The 12179-nt window shown below is 42.3% G+C and overlaps 1 protein-coding gene across 1 annotated transcript; it reads right to left on the minus strand.

Moving 5' to 3' along the window:
* Positions 1–8868: 8868 nt before the first annotated feature.
* Positions 8869–11348, minus strand: LOC123127955 (protein RMD5 homolog). Its single transcript, XM_044547833.1, has 3 exons — positions 11217–11348; positions 11050–11122; positions 8869–10314 (listed from the first exon to the last, which is right to left on the minus strand). Exon 3 carries the CDS (start codon positions 10293–10295, stop codon positions 9135–9137), a length of 1161 nt encoding a protein of 386 aa, XP_044403768.1. The 5' UTR covers positions 10296–10314; positions 11050–11122; positions 11217–11348; the 3' UTR covers positions 8869–9134.
* Between the last annotated feature and the right edge of the window lie 831 nt (positions 11349–12179).

Here is a 12179-nt window from a genome sequence, read left to right on the forward strand (position 1 = left end):
CACTGAGGAATTTCAGGGTGAGGAAATTACTGAGTGAAGAACTACTTGCAGCGGAATAAGTACTCAGAAGTAAACATAACAGAGCATGAGCATGGTCTCCATGAAGAAATGAAAACAAGCACAGCGTACAGAAAGCGTAAACACATGATAACACATGATAAGACAAACAAACTGAAGAAATTGAACTTAGGAAATAGAGAAAGTCTTCGGTCAAAGTCTTCAAACAGATATGAACAAGCACACAACGCAGAAATGAGGAATTGGAAGGGTTGAGAAAATGGAACCAAGTAGCTTGGTGAAGACAATGATTTGGTAGACCAGTTCCAACTTCTGTGACAGTTGTACGTCTGGTTAGGGCGGCTAGGTATTTAAACCTGAGGACACCCAGTCCTGAACACGCAGCTCAGGACACTCAGTCCTCACTGTATTCCCCTTGAGCTAAGGTCACACAGACCTCGCCCAATCACTCGTGGTAAGTCTTCAGGTGACTTCCAAATCTTCACAGACTCGGTCACTCGGCGATCCACAATTTCCTCTTGGATGCTCTAGACCATGATGCCTAACCGTCTGAAAGATGCACAATCTTCAAAGGTAACAAGCGTCGGATCCACGCAGGATCAATCTCTTCAGTGATGCTCAATCACTTGGGGTTTGTAGGTGTTTGGATTTGGGTTTTCCTCACTTGATGATTTTCACTCAAAGTCCTCAGAGGATGGGATGCTCCCAAATGACAAGTGTCCATTTTTCTCGGAGCAGCCAACCAGCTAGTGGTTGTAGGGGGCGGCTATTTATAGCCTAGGGAGCAGCCCGACATGATAAGACATAAATGCCCTCCAATGATATGACCGTTAGGTGGATAGATATTTTGGGACAGCTGGCGCATAGCAAAGCAACGGTCGGAATTTTGAGTATCAAATTCCTCAGAACTATCATGTTCCTCACTGTGTAGGCAATCCGCACTGGCGAATTCCTAACTCCTCAGTCAGATCAAATTCCTCAGAGACCAGAAGAACTTCGTCTCTGTCACTGAAGAGATTGACTGAACTGTATGAGATTTTCAATGGCTTCACTCGAAGGGATTAGTAGGTGTAGGATTTTGAGTTGAGCATCACATGGAAAATTTTCCTTAGTATTTCCTCGACCCTCTTTAACAGTACAGTGTTTCCTATGAGTCAAGAAAGAGAAAATAAAACTACGAAAACAAAAGTCTTCATGCTTCATGTTCCTCGAATGAATACCAAGTCTTTAGGATTACACCAATTTCTTCACTTTCAAAGTCTTCAGAAATCCACAGTCTCCAGTCGAAGAACTTAATTTTTAGGGGTCGACTTTCTCTGTAAATATCAAACTCCTCATATACTTATAGACCTGTGTACACTCAAAAACGCATCAGTCCCTTAACCTATAAGTCTTCAATACACCAAAATCACTAAGGGGCACTAGATGCACTTACATTACTGGTCGGACATATGATATAACTGCTTTCCCTTTAACCGGATCACAGTCAGAGTTTTGCTCAATTGCTAAGAGTGAATCAAGATAACTACATAAGAATCTTCTAGAGGTTTCCCAATATGGCAGATCCTTGTTATGAATTACCTCGTTACGGTTGTGCCAAATACGCCAAAGCGTCATAAGCAACATGCGCCGGTCTAAATCACCCAATAGATACAAAGCATTGAGGAGCCATTCCCGGCATGTGTTTTGTACCTCTCTTAGAGCTGGAAGATGCCAAAAACTGGCCATATATCTCCACATTTGTACCACCTGTGGGCATCTACATAATGCATGGAAGGTGTTCTCCGGCTCCCTGTTGCATATCAGACACATATCGGACACCTCCAGTGTTCGTTTATGTTTATTTCCCCACGTTGGTAACGAGTTAACAATAGCTCTCCAAACAAAGTTCTTTACTGTAGGAGGGGCCTTACTCTGTCATATCAGCTTCCAACATGCCCTACGGCCATCAGCAGCGGAACCGGATGCCTCAGACGACGATCTGCAAGCCGCTTCAAAGGCCATATCATATGCCGACTTAATCGAAAAAACACCAAGCTTCCCTGGTCCCCAAGCCATGAGATCTTCACCTTGTCTCGGAGATGCTCTTATCTTCACAATCTCTGTCACGTCGCAAGGCAGAAATTATGCTATGTTTTTGAAGATACTAAACTCCATAGAAAGGGAGTTCTTCGATGCAACATGGATGGATTAGGCGAGTGGGTCGAAGTTAGAAGGTGTTAGCTATTTCATTGGATACAACTAATGGGTGTGTGATGCGCGTGCAGATATTCCAGTACAACTGCGCATGATTTATGTGTGCGCCAGCGATTGACAACGATTTTTTAACAGGACAACGAATATTATAGTGTAGAAACACAACAACCACAACCGCCCACCACTTGTACACTCATGGGTAAATCTGATGTCCAAATAAAGGTGATGTCGAAACCAACCACACCAACAAACCTTGAAAATAAATAGCGCAATAAACAATAAAACGTTGGCAATTAAACGACTAAAAAGTATACAACGGGTGCAACAATAAAAATTGATGCAAAAAAGCGCGCGTCTGCTTCTAGTAGTATATGCTACGGGGAAATTCCAGGGTGGTCCCTTTCTCCCCCGGCTACTCTTCTAACGGACCCGTGCGATTTGCTAGGGTGTTTTTGTTAGAAAATAACTTATTTATCAATGCATAAGAACTCATTTATTAATGCATCAATCAAAAACATTAAGTAAGTCCAACCTCTGCAACACACAATGGCAAGTCATTGGTTATGCACATTACAAACACAAGAAATGATAAAAAGGCTATGAAAGAAGCCAACACTCACGTACCATCTTACAAAAAAGCTACATCTACTACATCTTAGATTAATGGTGATGCTACACATTGTACACATCAAGATGCGGGACGTTGGCCGAAACAACAAATCTACGGTTGGTTCATCCTCTTGCCATTGAAGCAGTCGATAGAGGAAGAGGGAACCCGCAACCTGGCTAGCGACGAGATGAGGAAACTTAGTGGCCTCCTTTTTTGCTTCGATGAACCTATGTATTTTTTTTTAAATTCATGAACTTTTTTGAATATGTGTATTTTTTCAAAACCATAATCTTTTTTTGAAATTCATGAACTTTTTCATTTTTGTGAACTTTTTTTATTCATGTTATTTTTTTCAAAAGTCTACGTCAACGTCGCCGGTCAACCGTGACCGAGCGAACAAGGCGACCGTGGGAACAAGCGATAGGGGACGACCTAGATACCGGGCCGGCCCAGAATGCGGGGTGTGTGGGCGTTGGGAACGTGTTCTAGCGCTTAAGGTGCCGAACAGGGGATCCCTAGGCTCGACATACATTTTCGTCCTTACGATACGATGCTAGGGGTCAATGTAGGGAGTAACTAATTGAGCGGTTACCCTTTGCCGAGTCCCTCAAAGGTCACTTTGGTGGGATGAGAGCGTGCCACTTGGCGCGCTCTCGGCCGCCGCCTTGTGTCGCATGTTGGGTGCTTCCTCAAGATTTTGTTTATATTTATTTTTTTAACGCGTTTCAGGTTTTAGATGGCCTTTTTTGGGCTTTTACAAGGTTTTCTCTAGGTTTTGGACAATTTTTTTGCAAAAGAAACTTTTTTGGCCCCAAAAACACATTTTTTTCTTCCGCGAGAGGCGCAAGTTTGCTTCTCGCGGTGGCATAGATTTACTTCCGCATTGTGCCTCTTGGAAAAGGGGAAAACATATTTTTTTTCCACAAGAGGCACAATTTTGATTCTCATGAAGGCACATGTTTGCTTTCACGAGAGACACAAATGTGCCTTTCGGAAAGAGAGAAAAAAATTCATTTCTCTTCTTCCGCGAGAGGTACAAATTTGCTTCTCGTGAAGGCATAGGCTTGCTTCCACGAGAGGCACAGCTCAAAAGAGAAAAATATGCATTTTTCTTCTTTCGCGAGAGGCATGGATTTGCTTCTCGTGGAGGCACATGTTTGTTTTCGTGAAAGGCACAACTATGTGACATGGAAAGGAAAAAAACACGTTTTTTCTTTCTCTCGTGATAGACACCGATTTATTTCCGCGAGAGGCACCTCTTGGAAAGGGAAAAGGTGGGGGGAAATCGTGCTTCCAGCTTGTTTCATTTAGTTTTTTCTGTGAAAAAAAAAGTTTATTGAAACCTATTAACATGGGTCTATCTTCAAAGATCTCGATGTGAGAAGTGCAATAGTGAAAACGGTTCACGATTTGGACGCACGATTTAAGAGATACAATATTTTGAATAAACAAATCTATGAAAAACAAAAAAACACTCAGGTTGCGTCGAGTGGCGCACTTCACAAATTGGGAAGATGAAAGTTACCTTTGCAAGAATACCCTTAATTGATTTCACTCAACATAGATCTTTTTTTAGACAAACTCGACATACATCTTATAATCACCTCGGCCCTCTTAGGCTTCCACTATGCGAGGGACCATGCGGAATATACTGGGCCAATCATCCGTTTTAGGCATTTAAGCAATCGGGCGCACACCCTTCCACCGCACTGGGCTAGCCCATTTTCGTTTTCTATTTCTGTTTTTGAAACGCATAAAAACACCTAACTGGGACCTCGCTACTATGCGCGCTGCCCTAACCAAGGTAAAGAACCCCACGTGCAATTTAGGCCGATTTCTTTATGCAATGTTCTTTACAAAATTGCGTCAAAGGTTATATCAAACAGGCTCAAGATGGTGCTCCCTGACATCATTTCAGAGGAATAATCCGCGTTTGTTCCAGGCAGGTTTATGACTGACAACATAATCACCGCATATGAGTGTCTCCATTTTATGAAGCGAAATAGATCAAAGAGAAACAACCATTGCGCACTGAAACTAGATATGATGAAGGCATATGACAGAGTGGAGTGGGATTATATTCAGGCAATTATGTTGAAGCTGGGATTTACTGAGAGATGGGTCAACATAGTTATGAGTATGGTAAGATCAGTGAGATTTTCAGTTCTTTTCAATGGCAGAAAACTTGACGATTTCACACCTTCTCGAGGGATTTCACAGGGAGATCCTATCTTCCCATACCTATTCTTGATTGCAGCAGAGGGCCTTTCGTGCCTTTTAAAATCTATTGACGGGTCATCCAACATAGGTGGAATACAGGTGGCAGCTTCTGCACCACCAGTTAACCACTTATTATTTGCTGATGATAGTCTGCTGTTTTTTAAGGCTAGTGCGGATGGGGCGAATGAGGTGAACCAGTTGTTGAACACATATTGTCAAGCTACGGGACAGAGGATTAACCATGAGAAATCGTCAATATTTTTCAGCAAAAAATGCCCCAATGCAGTCAGACAAGAGGTGAAGGCTATTTTGCAGGTTCCAAATGAGGCTCTAAGTGCCAAATACCTTGGTATGCCATCAGATGTGGGAGCTTCAAAAAATGGCGCCTTTAAGTACTTGAAGGATTACTTGTGGAGTAAGGTACAAGGATGGATTGAGAACTGTCTTCAGCGGGCAAGGAGGTATTGGTGAAATCAGTCGCTCAGGTTGTACTAGTATTTTCTATGTCATGCTTCAAGTTGCCCAAGGGACTTTGTGAACATCTAAATATGCTTATCAGGAAATTTTGGTGGGGGAGTAAAGATGGTAAACGTAAACCCAATTGGGTCTCCTGGGAGGCCATGACTCAGCCGAAGAGCATGGGGGGTCTAGGTTTTAAGGATTTTGAGTTATTCAATTTGTCCTTATTGGCAAAACAAGTATGGAGAATTCTGCAGCATCCAGACTCGTTAAGTGCCCGGATTCTCAAGAGTATATATTTCCCGGAGACCAGAATTCTCACAACAGGGGTGGGCAGTCATCCAAGCCAATCTGGAGGTCTATAGTTGAAGGACGGGACATACTGAAGCAGGGCTTGATTCGGACAATTAGGAGCAGATTGTCAACTTCTATTTGGAGTGACAACTGGATCCCCAGAAAAGAAATGATGCGGCCATATGGTGCCCGGATAGCGATCCCCCTGAACTAGTGGCTGAATTAATAGATCCAACGAGTGCAACTTGGGATATAAACAGGTTGGAAGAAGTGTGCTTACCTATCGATATTGCAGCTATATTACAGATACCCTTAAGCACCAGCGACATTCCTAACACGTGGTCGTGGTTCTTCGAGAAGAACGGAAGCTTTTCAGTAAGATCTGCGTATAGAATGTTGATAGATACAAAATATAGAAGAGGAGCATGGCTGGATGGAACGACGGGCTCGTCAAGCACAGAAAGAGAAGCCGACTCATGGAAGAAACTATGGAAGACCAACGTCCCTAGAAAGATCAGAATGTTCCTTTGGAGGTTGGCCAAACAGTCTATCCCTACTGAAGATGTTCGAGCTCACCGCAACATGTCGAATTCATCTGCGTGCGGGCTGTGCGGTGTTGAGGATTCTTGGCGCCATGCACTGCTGGAATGCTCTATGTCTCGGTGTGTGTGGGCTATGGTAGATGGAGAACTCGCTGAACACTTATGCGCCACGACGGAGCCCGATGCAAAACAATGGTTGTTTACCATGATTGATACGTTATCGCATGATGCTTTCATTCGGTTAACGGTTACTCTTTGGGCCATTTGGTGGGCAAGAAGGAAGGCTATCCATGAGGAGGTTTACCATAGCCCGGCGGCAACACATCAGTTTATCACCAGATTCATGCATGAATTGGCTCTACTACCACGCAAGGAAAAGCAAACACCGACTTCCAGAGTGAGAGTGGTAGGGTCAAAGGCGCCTCCAGCAGGCTATGCCAAAATACAAGTAGATGCAGCGATGTCGAAACTGCAAACAAGAGGAGTCACGGCTGCAGTATGTCGGGACAAAGCAGGGAATTTTGTGGGCAGTTCAGCCCTGACAGTCTGTGGCATTAACGACGTAGCGACGCTGGAAGCTTTAGCATGCAGAGAGGGGCTGGCTCTTGCAGGTGATCTACATCTACATAATATCATCATTGCTTCTGACTCCATGCAGGTCATCAGTGATATTCGGAAAGGCAATGGAGGAAGGTATGGTGATATCGTTACCGAGATCAAAGCTAGATCATCTTCTTTTTTATGCAATTTCATGTTTGAAGGTAGAGCAGCCAATCAAGACGCTGATAGATTAGCAAATTCATTGGATCAAGGGAGGCACGTTTGGATGTCGATCCCACATGATCCTTTTTGTATCCCACAAACTGCGGTTTTTGAATGAATAAAGCTTCTACGTCTCAAAAAAAACTTAGTGCTTTATCACCCTTTTTCTTTCTTTTTATTTTTTCTTGGAAACGCTTTTGTTCGATTTTTTTTCTTTCTTCTTTTCTGCTAAGTGCGTGTTCTTTTCCAAAATCCGTGAACTTTATTTCAAATAGATGAGCATTTTTTCAAAAACGATGAACTTGTTTTCAAATTGATGATTTTTTTCCCAATTTATAAACCTTTTTTCAAATCAGTGAACTTTTTTCGAATTTGATGAACTGTTTTAAATTCGATGAACTTTTTTCAGGTTTGTTGAATTTTCAAATTCGATGAACCTTTGTTTTCAAATTCAATGAACTCATTTCAAATTTGATGAACTTTTTTCAAAATCAATGAACTCTTTTTAATTATGTGAACTTTTTTTCCAATATGATAAACTTATTCAAAATAATTCAGAAAATTAAGTGATATAGTACACATGCAATAAATGATTTTACCATTCACTATTGGTGTGTTGTTCTAGTGGTTAGGCACAATCGTATAGAACTGTAGTGGCTTGAGCTCGAATGGGGGGGTGGGGGGCTTCTTTTGCTGTTTTTTCGTTTTCATAGGTTCGGTGCGCAGCGTACCGAGCGGTCTTAGCAACCGGCCGCATCGGCCCTGTTGGGCCAGGCCCGGGTGGAACCCGCGTGGGCGCCAGTAAGCATTAGTGACACTAAAGTGCGGCTTAGGAGGTCCCCCAAGCTTACCCCACTACGTAATTTGATGGGCTTTTAGGCTGTTTTTGGTTGGACTTTTTATACCAACTTCTCCTTTGAAGAAGCTAAGAGCTAACCAAAGGGGTACATTTTCACAACAGGTTTTGAGAATTGGGGGGGGGGGGGGGGGGGCAAAAATGCTAGACATACAAAGATTTACAAGCTTTTACAAGCTCTTTTCATCTAACAACCAATCACAAACCTCTCCCCCCTGATTTTCAGGGGGGGTGGGCCGTCCCGCTCACTTGTTGATTTTGCTGTTTTTTTGTTTTTATAGGTTCGATGCGCAGCGCACCGAGCGCTCTTAGCAACCGGGCACATCGGCCCTGTTGGGCCAGGCCCAGGTGGGAACCGCGTGGGCGCCAGTAAGCATTAGCGGCGCTAAAGCGCGGCTTAGGAGGTCCCCCAAGCTTACCCCACTACGTAATTTGATGAGCTTTTAGGTTGTGTTTGGTTGGACTTTTTATACCAACTTCTGCTTTGAAGAAGCTAAGAGCTAACCAAAGGGGCAAAATTTCACAACAGTTTTTGAGAATCTGTAATTTCTTTGTAGTGCAAATTCCGCAGCTGGGGTACCCCAACTTCTCTGCTTCTAAACCAACCGTTTTTAGCTGTCCCTCTGAAATTGAGTGGCATTTACCCACCAATGCCACTAGTAAGTTGTAAACCTTCGTTGCGTTTCTCCCCTCGCAGGAAAGACATGAGCAATAGGTCGACAGGAAAGGAGCCGCTGTCGCCGCCAGCGGCGCTAAAGGCACGGCTTAGGAGGTGCCCCAAGCTTACCCCACTACGTAATTTGATGGGCTCTTAGCATCACAAGTTAATACCATCGCTTAAAGGAGCTGATTAAAAAAATTGCTTCCCTAAAAAAAAGAGCTCATTTCTCTAAAAAAAAACAAGCTGGCACTTCCAAGTCAATCAAACGCAGTTAAATCACCCCATGGCCCTATAAAGAGAATCAATCATCCAATGTGTTCTTATTACATCTCTTTCATACTCTATATACAAGACATGAGCAGAGTTGAGCACCCTGAGTATAACATATTACCTTTGCAAGTGTCAACGGAAATTTGACATTATCAGGGAGGTGATAAAAGAACGTAGCACCGTTGACAGGAAAAGAGATAGCAAAGGCTGGTGCACACAAATGGCCAATCATAGAGTAAGAAATCCTCAGATATAAAGCCGCTTACACTCAGATGCCAATGCTTCGAACGGGCAATATGGGCATTTGAAAGACCGGGAGCTGCTCTTTGATAATTTCACAGTCGACTGCTTCGACAAGACATGCCCACATGGAAGAAGCATTGGAGGATTATCATCACTACCTTGCTCACGAAGCACAGGACAGATGAACACTGAGTGGAACTGAAAATCCCTGCGGAGGTCCAATGGGAAAGGAAATTCCTTCATAGAGTGCCACTCCCTTTTTGCAGTTAGTACCGTCATCAGTTTAAGAAGAATTGGCAACACTTCAGCTCCAGCTGCAACTGTCATGCCCATAGGACCTGTGGAGGATTGACCCTTCAGATTGCAGAACTGTTGAGCGAACTCCTCAGCTAGCTTCTCCCAGTTAGTTGGTACTAAGAACTCTGTATATGGTGACTGGTCAAGGCGCCCGGCCCATAATATGGAGGCTATCAGCTTCTGGATTACATCCTTGTGTATGGTAGCAAATGGCGCGAGGTATGTCCTAGCATACTGAAGAGCCTCATCTCTTTTTCCTTGCTTGAGTATCTCAACAAACTGCAACTGGTGAAGCTTAAGCTCGAGACAGGAATCGTTTTGCAGTAGTGCATCATGATTTTTCATTGCCCAACTCAGAGCTGGCTCAGATTTCTCAGTCCGCAGCGCACCAAAAATCTCATACATCTCCTGAAACAGTTGTTTCAGTTTTATAGATGCTAAGCAACTGGCCTCTCCTAGAAAGTTGTCACCTATGTCAAATAATGCCTCCCGGTATAGATGGTTTGCAATAATCTCATTAAGTACATGTGGTTCCATGTCGACATTCTTGTAAGCTTTTGAAATATCATTGATGAAGAATTTCTCGGTGGTCTTGACCCACTTGCCGAGTGCAGTGTTCATTTCTTTCTGGCAGCTCTCAAGTTGCTTCACTGGAACCAACTCTTTCAGCGTATTCTTCAGATTGGTAAGAATTTCATGGTTCAGGTTTGATGCAGCATCCCTATCTGTGCCATTTTCTTGGATAGCACCGATAGCCTGCTCAATTTCTTTCTCGATTTGGTTTACCAAATCTATAGTTCTCGACGATGCAAGTTTCTGCTTTTTAACAACACGATTGAATTCATCCTTCAGTGTATCTACTTCCATTTCTGACTAGCTTCAGCACCTGTTATACAAAATGGAAGACAATTTGATCAGTCAAAAGTCAAAACAGTAGGTTGCAAAGAAATGAACCTTAGATTCAAGTACCAAAGTTATCACATCATATATTACAAGCAATGTATTCAGATCAGTGGGATAGAGTAATTATGTAGAACACCCACTCTTCAAAAGATAGCCTTGCAGAATTATTATCAATAAGGAGCAAACTGACAGATGCGATTCTTCTACTAAAGGAGCAGCGTTCAACAGAAATTGAGATGAACGAATACAAATCGCAACACCACATCACACACAAACTCTCTATCTAACTCTGTATAGACGAAAATACAAAACAAACAATTGGACATATTCCCAGCAAAGTGATGTAAACCGAAATCAAATGTGCAGGCTGTACGCATAGCAGTTCAACAATACTGGCTTGAAATCACCATAATAAGAGAACTGGGCAAGAAAATAAAACGGGTTGCAGTATCACCCCCGCAAATTCTCGACATTTGATTTGGATCCCGACTCACAATTGCAACTCTAGAAAATACCAGTGTAGATTCCAAAGATGCTAAGTTCCTAACAACGCCCACCACATGCGCGCTTCATGAATGGCAGTTCTCACCACAGTCTACGAACACGCAAAATCCTATCACTTGGTCCTACGAGACAGTATGTTCTCTACAAAACCTCACCGCACAATCTACTCACAAACGGCCGTCTAAGTTTCCCTAACTGATAAAAGAGCACTGACCTCTCTTTATTCTTCAAGAAAACGCAATTCGCCTTCGGATCAGAGGAGAAGGACGGGGCGAAATCGAGAGGACCTGCGATGAGGTGGATGGATTGATCTGAATGCATAGGAGGCGATATAACCAAATCGAACCAAGACTGAAGAGGGAGACCGGAGAGGACGATTACCTGAACGCGAGAGCGAGAGAAAGCCGGTGGCGGTTTTGGGGGGGTCCTGTTCCGGCAAGCAATCTAGGCGAAACGACGAACCCTAGACCACTTTGGCGGCTGGATCTATTTAATGGGCCAGTTGGGTAAGACTTAGCGAGGAGTCAGTCCTTGACGACTGGATCAGCTTAATGGGCTAAATACTCGTTAATGCCCAAAATCTCAGAGTATGTTTCTGCGTTTTTTCTGTCTGTCCTAATTCGTTTTTATTTTTTTCATCTCTTTTTTATTACTTTTTATAAAATTCAGGAAATTCATTAAAAATCACGAACAAATTTCAAATTCATGACCTTTCGTGGAAATCATGAACAATTGTAAAATCCATAAACTTTCCAGAAAATATGAGAACAAATTTCAAATTTGTGCATAATTTCAAAATTAAGATTTTTATTAATTAGTAAACTTTTTAAAAAATATATATTCAAGATTTTTTAACTAGAAAATATTATAGAAATAATTAATTTTACAAAATTCATGAATTTTTTCAAATTAATGCATATTTTTCTAAAAGTGGGAACATCTTTTAAATTTGTGAACATTTTTTTAGTCGGGAACATTATTTTACTTTGGGAACAAATTTTTAATATGCTAATTATTTTTATTCACGAATACTTTTGGAATAGGCAAATATTTTATGAAATTCAGAACAGACTTTGAAATTTGTGAACATTTTGGAAACTCAGATTTTTTTCCAAAATTCTTGCATACTTTTGAAATACCAACACAATTTCAAATTTGTGAAAATTTTCAATTTTTTGTGATTTTTTTTTGAAAATCCGGAACATTTTTTAGAAAAGCAGCAAAACAGAAGCAGAAAATAAAAAGGAACAAATTGAACGAAAAATCTATACACCTTGCCTCGAAATGGGCCGGCACAGAGCGCACGCGGGGTGTCTGCGCTGGCCTATGCGAAGGCCGAACCTG

This window comes from Triticum aestivum, chromosome 6A (assembly GCF_018294505.1).
Source record: "Triticum aestivum cultivar Chinese Spring chromosome 6A, IWGSC CS RefSeq v2.1, whole genome shotgun sequence".
NCBI classification, from domain to species: domain Eukaryota; kingdom Viridiplantae; phylum Streptophyta; class Magnoliopsida; order Poales; family Poaceae; genus Triticum; species Triticum aestivum.